General features: G+C 43.2%; 3 protein-coding genes across 18 annotated transcripts in view; 1 reads left to right on the top strand and 2 right to left on the bottom strand.

Moving 5' to 3' along the window:
- Positions 1 to 1,193: 1,193 nt before the first annotated feature.
- CFAP141 (cilia and flagella associated protein 141) lies at positions 1,194 to 5,388 on the bottom strand. Its single transcript, XM_030841973.2, has 3 exons — positions 4,308 to 5,388; positions 2,084 to 2,213; positions 1,194 to 1,531 (listed from the first exon to the last, which is right to left on the bottom strand). Exons 1-3 carry the CDS (start codon positions 4,517 to 4,519, stop codon positions 1,430 to 1,432), a joined length of 444 nt encoding a protein of 147 aa, XP_030697833.1. The 5' UTR covers positions 4,520 to 5,388; the 3' UTR covers positions 1,194 to 1,429.
- Positions 5,389 to 5,527: 139 nt separating this feature from the next.
- On the bottom strand, positions 5,528 to 13,801 carry C1H1orf43 (chromosome 1 C1orf43 homolog). Of its 3 annotated transcripts, none has more exons than XM_030841970.3 (7): positions 13,495 to 13,794; positions 13,002 to 13,103; positions 9,306 to 9,423; positions 9,039 to 9,092; positions 8,215 to 8,381; positions 8,069 to 8,127; positions 5,528 to 6,005 (listed from the first exon to the last, which is right to left on the bottom strand). In XM_030841970.3, exons 1-7 carry the CDS (start codon positions 13,558 to 13,560, stop codon positions 5,810 to 5,812), a joined length of 762 nt encoding a protein of 253 aa, XP_030697830.1. In that variant the 5' UTR covers positions 13,561 to 13,794; the 3' UTR covers positions 5,528 to 5,809. The 3 variants fall into 3 exon arrangements, with proteins under 3 accessions (XP_030697830.1, XP_030697831.1, XP_030697832.1); XM_030841972.3 differs by having other exon boundaries at positions 5,869 to 6,005; positions 8,021 to 8,127; positions 13,495 to 13,800; XM_030841971.3 differs by lacking the exon at positions 13,002 to 13,103 and having other exon boundaries at positions 13,495 to 13,801.
- Positions 13,802 to 14,102: 301 nt separating this feature from the next.
- Positions 14,103 to 19,744, top strand: part of UBAP2L (ubiquitin associated protein 2 like) — a 42,290-nt gene continuing 36,648 nt past the window's right edge. For all 14 annotated transcript variants that reach the window (XM_070044323.1, XM_070044320.1, XM_070044322.1 and 11 more), the window contains exons 1-3: positions 14,103 to 14,193; positions 18,197 to 18,326; positions 19,542 to 19,619. In XM_070044323.1, the coding sequence (XP_069900424.1) occupies positions 18,237 to 18,326; positions 19,542 to 19,619 (168 nt within the window). In that variant the 5' untranslated portion in view covers positions 14,103 to 14,193; positions 18,197 to 18,236. The remainder of the gene's footprint in view (positions 14,194 to 18,196; positions 18,327 to 19,541; positions 19,620 to 19,744) is intronic.

Genomic DNA, 19,744 nt, shown 5'->3' with positions numbered 1-19,744 from the left:
GTGAAGGGCTTGGTCACAGGGAAATCTCCTAAGAGGGAAGAAGGAGGATACCTATTGCGTGCCAAGCGCTGGGCTTGCTCTCTACATAATCTTATTTAATCTTCATAATGTTCCTCTGAGATGGGTATTATCCCCATTTTCAGAAAAGAAAATTGAGGCTCAGAGAAGTAACTTACACATGGTGACACAATTAAGAGGTGAAGTCAGACTTTGAACGCACACCTGACTCCATAGTGTGTGTTTTTCTCTTTATACCTTGCTGCTTCTCTGTGCTCCTCATCAGTGGGGTGTGTAGGGAAAGGAGGAAGGAGAAGCTCTGAGCTAAGATGAAAAATGCATATTGAAGGACAGAGGCAGACTTGGGGGAGGGGGGAAAGAAAAGGTGCGAGTTTTGCAGTGCAGACAGAGCCACATGGAGTTTGAGGGCAGGAAACCATCAGTGTGGAAAGGATGAGTAACCAATGAGCATGCAGATGGCAAGGTGAGGGAACAGGGAAAAGTACGTACGATGGCAATTACATCAGAGAGTGAGGGCGTGTTCCTGCACCTGTTACTGGATGCAGAGTGGGAGTCTCTCTGGCTTGAGATGTCATTTGTATGTAAAGCGGATCTTTATAAGTAAAGTTCTCTATGGCCTATAGATGCAAATGATTAATCGGTACTTTTAAGAATTTTGAATGCATTTAGATTTCACATGCTCTTTCCAGTCCCCCATAAATCCCACCATCCCTTATTCCCTTATAACTGCCGGACTCCTGAAGGCATTTGAGTCTGGAACCCCGTTATTTTGCCAAGGTGGGAATTCAGGCAGAAATCCAGATGAAAGAGACTTGTCCAAGGTCTCACAATAACTGCCAAGTCAGAACCTAAAATCCAGGCCTACTGACATCAAGCACCATAGTACCTGTGGATTAATAGCCATATTCAGAGCTATTTGTCCAAGTATACAGAAAAAATCAGTGGAAGTGAGATCAGAGAGGTGGTGAGCAAAATCCAGAAAGCTCTGTTAAGATTATGGCAGCTGTGAATAAGCACTTTTGAAACAGATCAAGATTTAGGGCTGAAAGAATGAGCCAGTAGTCCAGGTTTGAACCTTTAAGAACTAGCTTTATTTGTTAAACCAAATCAGGATTCGCTTCTCACATTGTGCCTCTATCTACCTCCCCTCCCCCCACTCACATCAACACTGCATATGTCATTCTGACCACAAGGCGTCACTCTTGTTTTTACCATTGTTTCATAGATTGTTTCCCCTATAGCACCAGGGGGTTGACAGGGGCACCAGAGGTGAGAGTTGGAGCACTGTCTTGAGTCCTGGGCACATAACTAGATCCAGGTGAGTTTTGGGAAGGAAACTGAAGGTGGTGGGGCTCAAGAAATCTAGGTTAGCAGGTATGGTGAGAATGGAAAGACAATGTTTCAAATGCCATTAGAGTCTCTCCACATAAAAAGCTTTGCCCATCTGATTTAGTTCCTGTTGGTACTGCTGATGCTCCTTTTCAAACAGCTGGTGCAGGGCAGCTTGACGGACCTGGTGGGGAGGGGAGAATAGAGTGTCATGTTTGCCCTCCGTTTACCCACCTTTCTCATTCTTTCTCCCTGGTTGCTTTCCCATCACCTGTGTTCTCTTGGATCTGGACTTAGCTGTGACATAAGCTAGGCAGTAGCATAGAGGCTGAACCATTGGAGGGGAAGCCTACCCATTTTTTTTCCCCATGGGTGAAGCTCCAATGTTCAGCAAATATTTGCTGAGAACATACCATGAACCAGAAACTTTTCTAGGCACCTTGGATACAAAGATGGTGACATGACAGCAACTGGGGACTCCAGGGAGAGAGAGGTTCCAAGAGGCAGGTATTAGGCACTAAGAAGCAGTCTTACCAAGGCGAGAGGAGCAAAGACTAGACTTCAGTTTGGGACTCTGCAACTGGATGCAAAGAATCAATGAAAAGGAGCTTTGGTTTTACAGGTAAAGAGTTGCTGCTCTGGTATAACGGCAGAGACTAAGAGCTTGGGAATCCCAGTGGGCAAAGGCACAGGGCAGTAGGGGCTGAAACTTCAGGTCACCCTTGCTAGAACTCACCATCAGTAATTGCTTGTTGGCCAGTGCCAACTCCTGCACCATAGTGTCCTGCATCCTTAGGATGGCATATGGGTTTCTCCTCTGGCTTAATGTCATCTGCCACAGACAGTGAGTGTGTGAATTACGCCACCTGTCCCAGGCAGAAAGGTAGGGGTTGAATGGGTTAAAGTCAGGAGTGGAGACAAAAACGCCATCAGTGAGGCTGCTTCTTCACCAGAACTTCTGTGCCATCCTGAGAAGACTGCAAACTCCTTGAAAGGATAACTAGAACTGACTTAGAACCTAGTATATTATGTCACTCAATCATCATAATAACCATGTGTCATAGATATTAATTTTTGCATTATACAGACAAGGAAACTTTAAAGTTCAGGTGAGTTGCCCAAGGTCACTTAATGGCAGACCTGGGTATCAAATCCAATCTAAGGATTAATTCCTTCCATCATACCAGTGATACTCAGTCCTGGCTAGGTCTGAATTAAGGTTTTCTAATATATAAGAGGAATATATGTATGTCTCACACACACACACACACACACACACACACACACACACACACACACACACACATACTCTGTTCAGATAATCCTGTTGACATTTTTTTAAAAAATCAAGTATTTTTTACAGATGGCTGAAAAATTAAATTGATACAGAAATAGATATTAAACAAAAAGTGAAAGCTTCATTCTTCTGCCCCAGTCCTTCTCAACAAAGTTATCAGTTTCCTGTGTATCCTTACAGAAAACTTCTCTATATCAGCAAGTGTTATCTTTTAATTTTTTTTAACATGAAATCATATGTTTACATAAGCAGTATTACTTAACAATTTGGACTTTCCGTATCAGCACAAAGAGATTTACTTTGTTCTGTTTAAAGGCTGTCTAGTATTTTTGTATCATAATTTAACCAGCTACACGTTGTTTCTAGCTTTTTTATTTTCATAAACAATGCTGTCATGAATACTCATGTATGTACATTCTAGTGCTTTTGCAGGTATATGTGTGTGAAGTAAATTCCTAGAAGTAGAGTTGCCAGTTCAAAGGATATGTGAATTTAAAATTTTGATAGATTTCATAAAAAAGGCTTCATAAAAAAGGCTGCATCAGGGACTTCCCTGGTGGCACAGTGGTTAAGAATCTGCCTGCCAATGCAGGGGACACGGGTTTGTAGCCCTGGTCTGGGAAGATCCCACATGCCGTGGAGCAACTAAGCTGGTGCACCACAACTACTGAGCCTGTGCTCTAGAGCCCGTGAGCCACAAGTACCGAGCCTGTATGCCACAGCTACTGAAGCCTGTGCGCCTAGAGCCCGTGCACCGCAACAAGAGAAGCCACCACAATGAGAAGCCCATGCATTGCAATGAAGAGTATCCCCGCTCACTGCAACTAGAGAAAGCCTGCGCGCAGCAAAGAAGACCCAACGCAGCCAAAAATAAACAAACAAAATTAAAAGAAAAAAGGTTGCATCAATCTTGATTCCCACTAACACTGTATGCATTCTTGTTACCTCACATCCTTGCTACCTCTGGATATAACCTATGAAACCTTAAAAAACAGGCTTATCCTATCTAATCCCAGACCATCTTAGAATCTTCTGGGTTAAGACGTGTGTTTTTTAAAAAAGCTCCCCCGGGCTTCCCTGGTGGCGCACTGGTTGAGAGTCCACCTGCACACGGGTTCGTGCCCCGGTCCGGGAAGATCCCACATGCCGCGGAGCGGCTGGGCCCGTGAGCCATGGCCGCTGAGCCTGCGTGAGAGGCCACAACAGTGAGAGGCCCGCATACCGCAAAAACAACAACAACAACAACAAAGAAAAGAGCTCCCCAGGTGATGGAGATATACAGCCTAATCTTTTGAGTTTTCTCATTCATTCATTCAATAAATACCTACTGCATACCTACCACATGGTTAGTGCAATGCTGGGCAACAAATACTTGAATTTTCCTTAAAAAGTAAAAAAAGAAAACAACAAAAACTTGCTCCAATTTTCCTTCAGAGAATGGGAAGCCAGGGACAATAACCATTGCCTACGTAGCCTAACCGAGTGGGCACTACGAGGCTGATCTCTGCTTGTGAGAACAAGGACTGCTTCTTGCCCCTCCCATACCTGTTTGCATTCTTCAGGAGCCCCTAACAAGATGGAGCAAATCTCAGAAGTGGCTTCAGGACAGGAGGGTGAAAAGGTCAATCTGAAGGCTAAGGGAAGGGATAGAAGCAGAGATTACCTGTCCACCATCTTCTTAAGTCCCGGGGCCCTTTGAAAACTCTGCAAGAAAACGGAGTTCTGTTGATCTGCCTTGATCTCCAGTACCTCACTCAGTACCCTATCATAGTGGGAGACACATAGACCTTTCCCTTTAGAGACAGGGAGTAGCCAATTTCCTAGGGGAGGTGGGGAGAAAGTCCTACTCCTTTCAGAATGGATCAAAGGTAACATGCAGTCGTTAGTATGCAACAAATATCTGAACACCTACTATGTGCCAGACATCTCCCACTCCTGCTACTACCCTTCTGTTACATCTGTCCATTTCTGGTAAATTGATCTGGAAACGTCATCCAGGGAAACGCATCCAAACCAGCCCCTTTTCCAACTCTGCATACTTCTACTTTTACCATCTTTTCCACAGACATGTCTACAGACTTGCTTGATGTAGTCTCAGGAGACTGAACAGGCTCTACTTTGTTTTCAGTCACCAAGGTTTCAGTAGTCATAGCAACACTTACACCTCCAACAATGAGCCTAGGCCTAAGAGTTGATTGGTCACCTGGCCTGTTGCCCTGGAGACCTGAAGGGAATCCTGGTTCTCCAGCCTTCTATTAGTGACACAGGCAATTCTATGAGCAAGGACCACAGTCACATTTCAGGATTTCTTCTTTTGTGGTCCCAAGGGGTATCTGTATGGTTCTAGGTCCAGAGAGCATATCACATGCCTGTTTTATTAAAAGACAACTATAAAGGAATGAATCATATGCTTTATTCTTTAATTGTTCATTTTATTAAATAGTTTATATAAAGTCAGACCAATATATTGGTCTGACCATTCCTTCACGCTACCCCACACATGAGGAGGGATGGGATTATGTCAGGTGTCAAAATATTCCCTTTTCACTTTATTCATGACAGTATGGAATGAAAGTAGAAGGCAGATCCTTGCACGCCAGGGAAGTTGTGTTAATGTTTCAACACATCCTGGTTTAAGTGGAGCACCAGGGTAAGTTGTTCCACATACCACTCATGGCCTCACCCAATCTCCCCACCAGTTCCTGTATACCTTTCCCACCAATGAACTCTTAGATGTCTCAAACCCAAATGGTTCCCATTCAACTGTGTTCCAAGGGACAGATACAGAAGACAAGACACCAAGCCCCATCATCCCAACTCTCACCCTTGGGATTATTTATAGTCTGGAAAAGGACAGATGAACCATGATTAAAACCAAGTGAGGATTTTTAAGGAAGCTTTAACAGAAATATTAAGAAAAACATCTGAATTCCACTCCAGAGAAAAGTGCTACCAAGGGAAAATAAAGTCTTAACTGATGTTCTGAAACTGGCCGTAAGAGAGGGTGGGAGAATGATCTCTAGGCATGAACTCTAAGAGCTCTGAACTTAACCAGAGCTTCAGCTGATCCAGTCCGGGCTGCTGAGCCAGATTGACCTGAGGGCTGCCTGGCAAGCACACTGCAGTCTGTCTGGCTTCATCAACAGTGAGAGTTCTTCAGCTCCATCACAGAGTACTCTCCAGTGTGTTATAGTTGTCCTTAAAGCTCTTCAATTCGAGGAAGTGCTTGGCACGTTTACTCTTCTGACTGGAGGGGAGGTATGTCACCTGGATGGTTGTTGGGGAGACTTCAGGAGACTGGGTTAGGTCTTTGGCTGCTGACTGATGTTGTCGCTGAGAGCTCCCACTTCGGGCTTTGACCCTGAAGAAAACAAAGAGGGCAGGTCACGGACAGAATGAGGACTAATGGAAGAAAACAATTCAAGGCTTATCCATCCTATAAATGCAGCTGTAGCCACAAATGGTCTCTGTCCTACCTTGTAAACTAGTTACTAAAATCTCATCTGGTAGCCTAGAAATAGCAGAGAAACCAATTTTCCCACTGAGTCCCTGCCTCTGACTCAACCTCTTCTTCATTTCACTGTGCTTAAAGAAAACTTTTAATTCTGCTGATCCACCTAACGTGTGCATGCCATTAATATACTCCCAGTCCCTTGAAACAACTGAATAACAAAAAACAATATTGAAGTTAACTACTGAGCACTTACTAGGACATTAAACCTGGTGCTTTACCAACATGTAATTTACTCACATCCCACTATTCCTATAGGGTGGTATCATCCCCTTTTGCAGGTTAGGAAACTGAGGGTCCATCCAGTAAGTTGCCTGAGGTCACAAAGCTAGTAAGAGACAGACAGCTAGGATTCAAACCTAAGTTTGTCAGATTTCAGAGCCTTTACTCTTCAATATACTCATTGAAACTTTCTAGAAACTAGAGATCAAAGAAACTAAATTTTTTTTAAATTGTGGTAAAATACACATAAAATTTACCATCTTAACCATTTTTAAATGTTTACAGTTCAGCAGTATTAAGTACATTCACATTGTTGTGCAACCAACCTCCAGAATTCTTTTCATCTTGTAAAACAAACTCTCTGCCTATTAAACAACTCCCTATTCCCCCTTTCCTCCAGCCCCTGGCAACCACCACTCTACTTTCTGTCTCTATGAATGTGATTACTCCAGATATCTCACATAAGTGGAATCATATACTATTTGTCTTTCAAAGAAACTGAATTTTGAACAGTCCTCCTGCCTGACTTCTAGACCAAATGCTCCTTTCCACATGTTCATTTTTATTAGTTTTCTAAGTAGTTTTTACTAGAACCTTTTGTCTTTAGAACAAGGTAGTCTATTTTTAAGAACAGAGAGAAGACAGGACAGACATACCCCTTATCTTCGGAGAAAGAGCCATAATCAACACAGCAGAAAACAGATGTACTCTTTTCATGGCTGGTAACTAACTTTTTATTCTAGACTGGCTTTCCCTCTTTACTCTTTCAGTTACACATATGCATAAACAACATAATGAAGGTTTGTTAGTACGTATTTAAAATGTTCCCAGTGAGGGACTTCCCTGGTGGTGCAGTGATTGAGAAACCGCCTGCCAATGCAGAGGACACGAGTTTGATCCCTGGTCTGAGAAGATCCCTCATGCCGTGGAGCAACTAAGCCAGTGCGCCACAACTACTGAGCTTGCAGTCCAGAGCCTGAGAGCCACAACTACTGAAGCCCGCATGCTCTAGGGCCCATGCTCCGCAACAAGAGAAGACACTGCGATGAGAAGCCCGTGCACCGCAACGAAGACCCAACACAGCCAAAAAAGATAATAACTAAATAAATAAAATACATAACATAAAAAAAAAAAGAGGAATTGTGATGTGGCCATAACATAAATGGAAAAAGAAAAAGTTCCCAGAGAAAAATCATGATGTCTCTTCTATAACACAAGCCCTCGGCAGCTGATTCTTTAGGGACACCTTTTGTTTCAGATAGGGTTACTGATACTTTAAGTGGTAATAAAAATGGTTGGCATTTAATTCTTTTATCGAACCAAGGCACAAAAGGATGACACTGGGGCCCTGAAGAGAAGGCATCTTTGTGTGCTGAAAAACTTTATTTTATTCCCTTTATTGGTGTAATAGGTTATACCAATTCTGACATTTTACTGAGTTGGACAAAAAACAAAAACAAGAGAAAAAGAGATGCACAATAGTAGGAGAAACTTCTCTTATTAGCTTGTAGAGCAGCATCTGCTTTCCAATGTGAGCAAGAAGCTGCTCTAACAGTCTAGGACCTGACAACTCTTATGTTATCATAGATTTTGTTCACAGTGCTTTTGAAGGTCATCTCACTGTGGGAACAGTCCAGCACTACCTGTATTCTCTAACCAGCTCCCTTTGACATGTTCCCCTCCAAACTCACACTGTGGCCAGCTCACTCAGGGCCTCCTGATAGCGCAGGTACTCACTCTGGCCAAAGACCTGAAGAAAGAGGAAGGAAGAATGAGGATCTCTCAGTCTGGGGCATCCCTTTAGTTCCCTGAAGGAAAAAGTGGCCATCTGGCTTACCCCTGTCCCATAGCGGGCTGTCTCATAGCCATCCAGCAGGGTATCAATGAGGGCCTTGCGCACACCCTTGAAAGGAGTACTAGTGTTTCGAAGATCTAGCAGATAGGAGCGGAAATTCTTGCCCATTAAGGAACGGGGATGCCGGCCTTCAGCATGAAATGGGATCTCTATGGAGATAATAGAACAATGATACCCCCTTTCCCATTTGTTTAGTCTTTCTAATTAATATCCCAAACTTACAAATAGGTCCAATGAGTGAGTTGGGGGGAAATTCTAAGAGAATTCAGAAGACCAGAGATATAGAGCTATGTCTGAGTGGTCATATGGTGGTGGCAATACAACTGTTAAACTATACCAACGACACACAATAGTGTCATTTTCCTATTTACCCTATTTATCCATAGTTTAAGATATTAACTATGTTTTGGTAGAGATAGAGCATTTTTGACAATGGTCATATGAAAAAAATTCAAGAGCATTTCTGACAATGGTCATATAGAAAAGAATTCAAAAACCATCTAAGTAGGCTTGGTGAAAAAGCAGATGCTGCCTGTCTTTTGTGGGAAAACAAGCAAAGTACCACCATCTAGTTCATGAAACTAAAGGTCTAGAAAGAACAAAACAAATCCAGATTCTTTGGAGAAAAACAACTTACATACATCATTTTCCTTAGGTAAAATAGTAACCCAGTACTCTCAAAACTAGGAAATTCCTACCAGCCGGAGATGTGCAGAAAGGACAAATTCTAACACATAAAGTGGGTTCCTCCCTCTCTTCCCCAGGTGAGCTTTCAGGATCTGGAACGGCTGCTGAGCAGCCCTTACCAGAGGCACGGATGGCATCCAGAGCTTTCATCCTGTATAGATAGTTGTAGCAATCTGTTAAGAAAGAGACTGGTCTCAGGTATAACCCTCAAAAGATTCTCCAAACTCCAGGAAGCTTAAAGAGCCTCCCACATCTGACATATACCCAGTAACAAGGACCCACAGCTGCTGAGTCTGCCAGCAGCTATGTTTATAACTCTGAGAGCAAAGGAATTCTGAGTTTGTGAGACCCCTCACTGAAGTATCCTCCAAAAGTATGCCACATACTTTGATTTCCCTGGGTTTCCAGCTGTAGCAGTCTTGCGTCATCATCTGCAAGGAGCTGAGGTTCATATTTGATATCCTGAACCCTGGATAGTCGGATATCAATCTCCTCTTTTAAGTCCTGTTCGTGTGGAGAAAAGAATACACAGTCACTTAGTCTGTACTTTGCTTCCCATCAGTCTGGAAATGGGGCAGAGCAGGTGAACAACTAAGACAACAGAAGCAGAGAAAATGCTCATTTGGCTAATGAAATTGCCAGGTAAGACTCAAGAATTTAATAAAGAATGGGGTTGGGTTCGCTAAGAACCTCTCCAAACTGCCTGTCTCTAAGCTAGATCTTTTAACCTGCCAGAATTCCTTCAAGCTCTACACCATTATTTCTGATTTTCAACTGAAATTTTGGGGGGCGCTGAGTGGCACGCGGGATCTTAGTTCCCCCAGCAGAGATCAAACCCGCACCCACTGCAGTGGAAGCGCAGTCTCAACCACTGGACTACCAGGGAAGTTCCCTTGACAGGATTTAGAAGAATCTTGGTTAGGTGTCATAAAGAATTTCCTGAGCTGGGAAAAAATGGACATCAACTGGAGGTCATAATCTACTCTAAAAACCTGTAAGATCTGTATGTGGTTTAGAAGTTTGGGAACTATCCCTACCTAGTGGACCACAGGATTTCTAGAGGCTTTCTTCTAGAGCACATTTAATTTTTTAAGTAGGTAATTCAAAAAGATAAGAAAGGTGTCACCCCCACTTACCCAGAAGCAAACACTGTTAACAGTTTCATATTCATCTATCTTAAGAGGGTTGCCAGAGTCCCAGCAAGTATTTTCTTGTGACATTTAGGAACTTCTATTGTGAAATATGTCATTCATAGAATACATTTGACATATATATACACCTTAATTACAAAATTCATTAAGATGCACACCTGTATGCACTATCCAATTTATGACCTGGAATATGACCAATGACTTGGAAGCATTGTGTGTCCACCTGATTGAATGCAACCTCCAACCTTAACTTCTCAAGTTTTATTTTTCTTTGCTGTTTTATCACATCACCCTGAGGAAGATGTTTAGCTTTGCCTGGTTTTGAACTTTATACAAATGGAAAATATATACATATATATTTTTTGGAAAAATACTTTTTGAATTGCTCTGCAACCTATCTTTTAAAGTTTTAAATAAATTGTACTGAGGTTTAATTTACACACAATAAAATACATCCATTTTAAGTGTGTAGTCTGACAATTTTTGACAAATGAATACATCCATTCAACCACTATCCCAATCAAGATACAGAGCACTGGACTTCCCCGTTGGCGCAGTGGTTGAGAATCCGCCTGCCAATGCAGGGGACATGGGTTCGAGCCCTGGTCCGGGAAGATCCCACACGCCGCGGAGCAACTAAGCCCGTGTACCACAACTACTGAGCCTGTGCTTTAGAGCCGGCAAGCCACAACTACTGAGCCCACGTGCCACAACTACTGAAGCCCGCGTGCCTAGAGCCCGTGCTTGCAACAAGAGAAGCCACTGCAATGAGAAGCCCGCACATCGCAACGAAGACCCAATGCAGTCAAAAATAAATAAATAAATAAATTTATTAAAAAAAAAAAAAAAAAGATACAGAACACTTTCATCACCCCAAAACGTTCTTCATCCCCCTTTGCAGGCAACCTCCCGCTTCATGCCCCAGGGAACACTGATGTGCTTTCTATCGATATAGTTCCTCCTGTTCTAGAATTCCATACAAATGGAATGGAATCATACAGTACGTATTCTTTTGTGAATGGCTTTCTGGCACTTTTTCACCTGGCATAGTTTTGAGATTCATTCATGTTTGTGATTTACTTTTTCCATTCAAAAGTATTTTGGAGATTCACTTGTGTTCATATACTTATCTTCAGTTTATTTTCATTCCTTATAGTGTTCCAGAATACTATTACGTTATTATATATCCATTCTCAAATGGACATTTAGAGTAACAGCTTTAAAAAAATATATATTAGAAACAATGCTGTGAGTATTCTTGTACGTGTTTTCTGGTACACATGAACAAAAATTAATTTCTCTATGGTAGGAGTGGAATTGCTGGGCTATGGATTAGGTACATTTGCAACCTTACTAGACAATACCCCAATATTTTCCAAAGCACTTTTACTAGTCTGTACTTCCACCAGCAATGGATGAGAATTTAGCCAGAACATTTTAGAGCAAAAGGAATCTTGATCTCATCTAGTCTGAGGTTGGGGGATCCTAAATAGTCAAAGGTTTGATTGGCTCATGACATACTGGAAACTAACCCTATATCCTTCTCATGGGAGGCAGCTGGCATTTGGAGAACTGGGAGAATGTGGAAGCACTGTTGAGGTTTCAGGCCACAACATCATCTTTGAGGCTTTCCATGAAATATATCAGCAAAGAACAATGAGAGGAGGGTTACAGTACTAGTTAATGAAAGGACATTGCTCTAGGAGTTGACAGAATTGTGTCCTAGCTCTAGCCCTCCCACTAACCTGCTTTTCACTCAACAATGAATTATTACTATGTGTAGGCCCTGGCTCTACATCAGTGAACATAACTGGCATGGTGTATACATTCTTACAGCTTAGAGAAGAGAGAGGCATTAAACAAATAAACATAAAAAAACCCCCAAATAAACATAAAAGAATATTTGTAGTAAAATGCTATCTGAAAACAAAGATCTACTTTATAATGGGTCATAAGCATTCCTCTTTGTAGCAAATAGTATTTGAGGTAAGTTCTAAAGATCAAATGAGCTAGCCAAGTGAAAACCAGAGGTAGATCATTCTAGGCCACAGTGACAGCACACATAAAGAAATTCAACCAGTGTAGCTGGATCCCAGTGATCAGGGAAGAGCCATACAAAAGGAGGTTGGTATGGACAGCAGGCAACCTTTACCCAGAAGTGTAAGGCGGAAGAAGCAGGATGGGGGTGGCAGTTGGGGGCATTAAGAGTTCTGTGGGGCATTAGGACATGTTAGGTTTGAGATGCCTATCCGACATCTAATTGGAAATGTTAGGTAGGCAATTGGATACACAAAGATGGAACTCAGGAAGGAGGAATGGGATAGAAATAAAATTTCAACAGTAGATATTTAAAGCCAAGGTAAGGAAAGCAATTACCTAAGGAGAAAGTACAGACAGAGACTGCTTCGTTATTCACTTCCTGTATGTCCTCCAGTAAGCTGCTTCCTTTTCTTAGATTTCAGTTGGTAACATGAATGATAGACCTAGATGATTTATGGGGCCCTTATAAATCTAAAGTTTTGCAATGGCAACCCTTCTCACTGATCTGGGGCTAATTCTAACCACTCTAACCCCATCCTAAATCAAAAAAAAAAAAAAAAACCCAAACATTAAACACTGGGTAGTTTAAATTGAACTGGGAAACATCATACCATAGAGAGTTGGGAATTTTCATCCAAGTCCTTCATTCTGCAGATGCAGAAACTGAAGTCCCTGGATAAGTTACTTGCTGTGCCACGGCAGTGAGCAGGTAAGCCAAGACCCAAGATGATCTTTATTGCTCAATATACTAATATAGAATATACTAATATACACATGGGTAACTGAACAAGGAAACACGGGAATTAAGTCATTTCTAAAGGCAAAGGAAATCTCATTCTGGGCCCTAATGGATCTGGAAAACCGGGCCTATCTCATGACTTAAGGACCTACCTTGGGGGCATTGTGTCCCACAGGGACATGAGGTCCCCTTCGGGATTTCATTGCAAAGCGCATGATTTGCCTCTTCACAAAAATAAATAGCAGTACAAACACCTGTCCAAAAGATATGAGAAGTAAATAACCTAGAATTAAAAAGTTAGACCAAAAAAAGGCATGCCTTCATTTCAAATCCCTCAATTCGGCCTCTCACGAATGCTTTGGGGTATACGCTGGGACAAAGCAAGGCCGTCAGCGATGGCGTGGACATAGACAAGCCTGTAGCGTAGAGGCTTGGGGGTCTTTATTCTAGGGTTTAGGGGGAGGGTTCTCGGCCAGGGGCGGGGCGGTCGGTGACTTATGCTCCCAGGTACTCCTGGGATAGGAGTCAAAGCCCAGAAAAAGCGCAGGTGAGTGGGTGGAGAATGAGGACCGGGAACTGCTCAAGAGGAGGGTCTCTACTGGGTCAGAGGCGACAGCAGGAAATGGGGTGGGGGAATCTCCTCACCAGGCTCCCGTAGGCCATCACCAGCACGACATTCACGCCGGACAGCCAGTTACTGCCGGACGCCATGGCCTCCCCACCCCACGCAGAACCGCTCCGGTTTACCCCGCTGCCCTGCCTCGTCAGCCCGGGCTGCGCCGAGGCAACGGCGCCTGGGTTCCCTGAAGCGCCCCGGCCATTTCCTTACGGGGAAGGATCAAGGCTGACCGGGCCTGAAAACATGGCGGACGGGGGGGTGGTTAGGAAAGAAGAACGACGCCTTCCCGCTTCCCCCCAGCACGTGACTCAGGCACGCAATGACAACCGGGACCGACGAGTGCGGAGACGCGGAACTACGCCAGTAAGAGGAAACGGAGGCTATCCGCGCGTCACGTGGTGGAGGCGGGGCCGCCGCGGAGGAGGCGGGGCGGATGCGCGGAGCCGGAATGAGGTGTCTCGTGGCGAGGTGGCACGCGCACGCTTGCGTGCGCGTCCTTTTTCACGTCACGTGCTGGGGGACGCAGGAAGGCAAGTGGGAGGGGGAAGGCGCGAGAGCGAGCGCAAGAGGGAAAAGGAGGGAGGGGGGTGGGGAGGAGGGAACCTTATATCACGTGACAGGGGCGGCGCGGCCCGGGGTGTCAGTGTGGAGGAGACTGAGGTAAAGTTGGGAGCGCAGCGGCGTTGGCGGCGGCGGCGGTGGCGGCGGCAGCGCGGCGGGGCCGGGTATTGTCCGCGGCCCCTTTAAATCCACGATCCCCCTTTTACCCTCCCTCCTTTCTCTCCTACCCCCGCCGTATCCCCCTCCCTCGGTAGGCCCCCCCGCACCGTGTGTTCCCCACTGTACACCCCCTCCTAGTCCTGCGAGCCCTGCCCCCTCCCCCCCCCCGAGTCGGCCGCTGGAGGTTTTGTTTATGGTTGGGTTCGCGGCCTAGTGGGCCGCGCCAGAGCCGGGGCCTCGATTTGGGAGCGTGGCCGGGGCGGGGCTTGGGGCAGCCGGAGGGGGGGGCCATGCGGCTAGAGCCTGAGAGGGGGGAGAGCGAGAAAGAGCGCGAGTGAGCTAGGCCTGGGCCCCGCCTGAGGTAGGGCTCTCTCTGTACCCTGGCCGGTGCCTGTGGAGAAGACGAGAGGGCCTCCTCCTTTTCCAACCCTCTGCGGGCCTCCTCTGATCCGGATCCGGCCTGGTTTGGGGGTGGCGGGGTGTGGGGGGGGGAAGGAAGGGCGATGGGGTGGAGCTGCCCCAAACTCCCCCATGTGGCCCTCAGTTTGGAGTGCGGAGGATTAATTTGTTCCGGGTGGGAGGTAAGGAGGCGATTGGCCCCGGGAGCTCCCGATGTGGCGCTGAGCGGGGTGAGCCTCCCATCCTCCACGCGTGGGCTTGCGTCCCCTCTCCGTTTCCAGCCTCTTTGTCAGCTCCTCTTATTACCTTTCCTTCTTGCTCACCGCTCCAGCTCTTGGAATATATTTTTTTGCTGCTGTCTTTAGCTTCCTGTCTTCCATACTGTAGTTTTGGGTACTCCAAACAATTAATGATGTTATTTGGGAAGCTGGGCCTGAAGGCCCCCATAGGGTATATTGCGCCTAAGGGACGTCATTAGAGCAGTGGGGTATGTGTTCACTCTTCTTATAATGGGACAGGAATTCCAAATTTCTTCGACCCTTCACCTTGTGGACAGTCCTTAAATTGCTTTGCAAACTGATGTCACAAACAGGAGGCCGCTCCTTTTCCACCGTTCTTGAAATGTAGCCATCTCTGGTGTAGGATGTTGTGGAAAGAAAAACACCACAGTAACAGGCCTTTTTTTTGTTGTTATTGTTACCCCTTTTGCCTTTGATTGTCCCTGATTATTAGATGGAGAAATCCTTTTTGTCTTCTCCCCAACCACTTCCACCACCCATATTCTGCTTTGGGGATGGATGTCTGATGTGACTTGCTGGGATGTGATGAGGGTCAGTGACAACCTGAAATACAGGAGAAGTAAAACGTTTTGGCTGTGTATGGGTTGTTAAAACTGCTTTGAGATCCTACAACCGTTGTCCTTAAAGATTAGACTATCTCAGTGATTATTTCCGCCGTGAATGGGAAGTCGGGAAGTGTTGCTGGCATGTAAACTAATGATGAAAGGCCTTAAAATGTACTGTTTGGATTTTGATTTTTAAAACCCCTTGTTGCCAAATGTGTCCTAACTGGGAAGTACTCTTTTTTAAATTAGATTCAAGTTGGGGAAGGGGATGCAGGGATCATTTCCACAGAGCATCTAGGGGAATTAGTTGCTCTGTTCGAAGTAGCAAGCCTTACCCACCCCCCTTCCAGCTTCATAGTTTCTGAATTGTTTCTCAAATTAGATTGTAAGCTCCCTGAGGGCAGCAACCAAGTCATATTGCTTTTGTATTTTCTAAAGTATTGGACACATAGTAGATACTCAATAAATACTTGTTATTTATTTTTTTCTGTAAAATTTCTCTGGCTATTTTTTTAAGTAGCTGGTTTTCAGAAAACAGTCAAGGGCACTCTTGTGTTGAAATCTGTATTTGTTCCTGCACTATTCCCTTGGTCTCCAATACTTGTCACCTACTTCCCTTAAATATTTTTATGTTTTAAGAAAGAGTACTTAACAAGATTCCTCATCTCCACTGTGATAACTCTGGGTATGTGTCTCTGCTTGCTACTAAAAGGCTACTAATTCTGTGCCCTCCAGTGATCCATCCCACATCACTTACTTTTGATCTTTTGGTCAGTGTTGTTACTACCTAGGTGGTAAAATTGTCTTAGTCACACATTTCAAAGCATTTGTAAGAGAGAAGTGGAAGCTAATAGCAAGAGTGATTAGGAGGATTTTTTTTTCCCCTTTCCTGAGTAATTGTGTGGCTTTCAAAATGACTTTTTAATGTATTTACATTGATTGGTACTGTACATGCAGTTGTCCATACAGGTAGTCCTGAAATTCATATCCACAGTGTAACTCATGCTCACAAATTGAAATCACATGATGAGTAGAAAGCAATCAATATTTGTAAGTTACAGGAGAGGCCACTCCCATGTTAGAATGTTCATCTTAGAGTCAATTATAATAAAGCCTGATATTTTTTCTTTTTCTGTTTGATTTGAATCCAGGCGTACTTGGTTGAATAACACTTGTTTATTGTAAATTAAGTGTTGGAACTTGACAATAATGGCAGCCTGGGAAAATGGACTACAGTGTATCAAATAATCCTGTACTACCTATACATATTTACAGGCCTTTTTGTGCACATTTGTGTAGGGAGAAGAGGTAATGGTTAAAAATTAGCCATGAACTTTCCTTAAAAATATTTCTTGGTGACAGGGAATGTAAAACTCAATTCTTAACGACTGCATCAAACAACAAAGACCTATGTAACATATTGACCCAACTGGCTGAAGAATTTATCCACAGGGAAGTTGGCTTTCTTTGTGACCCAAGAAACAGGTGAAATTCAGTCTCCTAATATTAATCCTTGCATATTTCTTTAGAAGCCCAGCCTACCTGTCCCTCAAATCCATCAATGTCTTCTGGGCAGCTTAGAATTACCCTATGTGAAGTATCATTAATGAAAAAAAATTCAATATAGAGCAGAAAAGTATAAACTTGTCCTCTTTGGCAGGGAGTAAAACAATGCAGTGTAACCTTATTTTGAGCACTCCATCATATGATGAATGTTTTCTTTGTTTACTAAATGCAACAGCTGAGATTGCATTATAAAACAAAGTATCAATGAAGGCAACTTAAATTCAGTAGAATCTTTGCTTGTTAGAAGTGTTACTAACAAAACTGATCTGGTTTTGGGAAGGCCCTGTGTGTTCCATGTCTCTAGAGACTCAACAAAGTCATCTTGCTGGCAATAATGTCTCAAGTTTAAAATGACTTCCCAGAAGCACTTTCTTCCAAATAAAACTCTGTGCTAGATGCTTTTGGTTTGGGACAAATTTGGGATTCTCTATATATTAAGGTGAGTGGTGGAGGGGAATTGCAATTCTGGTTTCTTGGAACTGTGAACTTAGGAAACCAACAGAAGCAGCCACAGAAGCAGCCACAAAAACAGCATGTTAGAATTATTATCCAAGGAACTGAGATTCTGGGCAAAGTCACTGGGGCTGATACGTGCCCCCACACCATACTGAGAGATAGAAACTTGAGGGAGGAAGAAAGAGGCTAGGCTTGAGCTTGTCCTTTCCCAAATGATGGAGGACACATGCAACTTACGTTTAAAAGGTTGTAAGGCAGGTAAAGCTGTTTTCAAAGGTAGGTTGAGTACAGCATTTTAAATTGTTATTATTTGGAGTGTAGACTATTCCCCTTCCTGGAAGGCTTTTGTTTCCAGGCTTTGCTGATTATCTTTCCTTCTGTCAAAGGGACGTTGGGTATTTTCACCTATTGGAAGACTTGATTATTAACATTGTTTTGCTTACTATCAAGGTAGCAAAACTTCACAAAGGCTGCGTATAGGGGACTGTAACCAAATCGTGCTCATAACTTTAAAACAAACCATCACAACACATGTTTTATATATTTCTTGTTTTACAAAAATGGATAAATAGTCATAGTTCTCTAAGGAATTTATCATACTGGAAATCTGTCTTAAGAACAGGTGAATGTTGGTTTGTCTCTTTAAAGAAGTGAAAGTGGTGAAGGTGCTGATGAAAGAGAGGTTGAAAACATTTTGCCCACATTTAACATCTAAACTTTTTTTTTTTTCTTAAATCTTTCAGTATTCTACCTTGTAAATACTGTTATTTGTATATACTGTAAATGATGACGTCGGTGGGCACTAACCGAGCCCGGGGAAACTGGGAACCACCTCAAAACCAAAATCAGACACAGCACAAGCAGCGGCCCCAGGTAAAGAACCCAAAGGATATGGATCCATGGGATAGCCTTGCTGGTTGATACTGGTTTCCATCTAGTGCAGCATCATTCTGTGCTTTGGATTATTAGTTTGGGTTCGTTATTCTTATTTTCTAATCCATGCCTCTTTTCACTTGGGGCCTGATAACTGTTAATGACATGCTGTGATGCAATGGGCTTAATTTACTGCATTATGAGGCTTGGAAAGAATGGGTCCTGTGCTTTGTATCTCTAAGATAGCATTTTCCTTCATTCACCTGGGTTGTTTTAGCAATACATTTCTTATTTCCTAGACCTTGCACTTTGATATCCCTCTAGCCAATCTTTGTCTTGCCACCTTCTTCCTTTCCTTTGCTCTTCTTTTCCCTAACTTGTCTTTTGTTTTCCTCTCTGGTCTCATTGAGGCCTAATCTGATTTTTCCTTTCCCATGAGGAGTTAGCATCTTTACTATGTTCCTTCAAGATTAACAGATGAGACACCCTAGAGTATTGCTCAGTTTTAAAGAGTAAATTAACCTCCTTGGCACCTGGGTGCTGAAGTTTATGAGTTTTCTCTTTTTTTTTTTTTAAGTTGGATTTAGATATCTTTTTTTTTTTAATAACTAGTCTGGTATTTGTTGGCAGCTAATATGAATGAATTAATTTGCATTTGTTTATGGTCAGTTAAATTGAATATGTAAGACTAGAACTTTCCTCTTATTCATTTTTCTTTCACTTCTTTTTCCAGGTGAATTTCTAGCAGAATTTTAGTACTTAATCTCAGTTGGGGCTAAAATTTCTGACATCTTATAAACATACACTGGATACTTGGAAGATATGCCGAGTGTATCCTCAGACTAAACCTTAATGATATTCTCATCCCTAAGGAATAAAAGGGTGGCATTGGTCATTGCAGAATCAGGAACAGGGTTTACACATGACTTTGCAAATAAATGAAATTGAATTAAGGCACAGACGTTTCAAAGTGGTGCTGTGACCCCAGAGTGAAAGTCTCTTTAACTGTGAACATAGGTGAAAAAGCTCCCTGCTTTTTTAGAGATTGTAGCTTGAAATAGTCACAGCTTCACTCTTTGTTGTCATGGTGGTAGCGTTTTATTAGTTGGTCATTTGTAACAAGGAGAAGGAAATTGGGGTGGGAGATGATGAATGTTGACTATATAGATCCCTCTTATTTCTCTAAACTGTTGTCTCTTGATCACGCTTTCTTAGGCCACTGCAGAACAAATTCGACTTGCACAGATGATTTCGGACCATAATGATGCTGACTTTGAGGAAAAGGTGAAACAAGTGAGTGTATCGCTAATTTGCCATAAGCTGTGGAAAAAGACATCAAGATCAAAGCACAGTTAAATAGAATTGCTGCCTACCAGGATATTTTCCACTATAGTATTAAACGAATTATGAGTGCTTTT

Source organism: Globicephala melas, chromosome 1, assembly GCF_963455315.2.
Source record: "Globicephala melas chromosome 1, mGloMel1.2, whole genome shotgun sequence".
Classification (NCBI taxonomy): Eukaryota; Metazoa; Chordata; class Mammalia; order Artiodactyla; family Delphinidae; genus Globicephala; species Globicephala melas.
The sequence above is the reverse complement of the archived record's forward strand: the minus strand, read 5'-3'. Positions and strand labels throughout refer to the sequence as shown.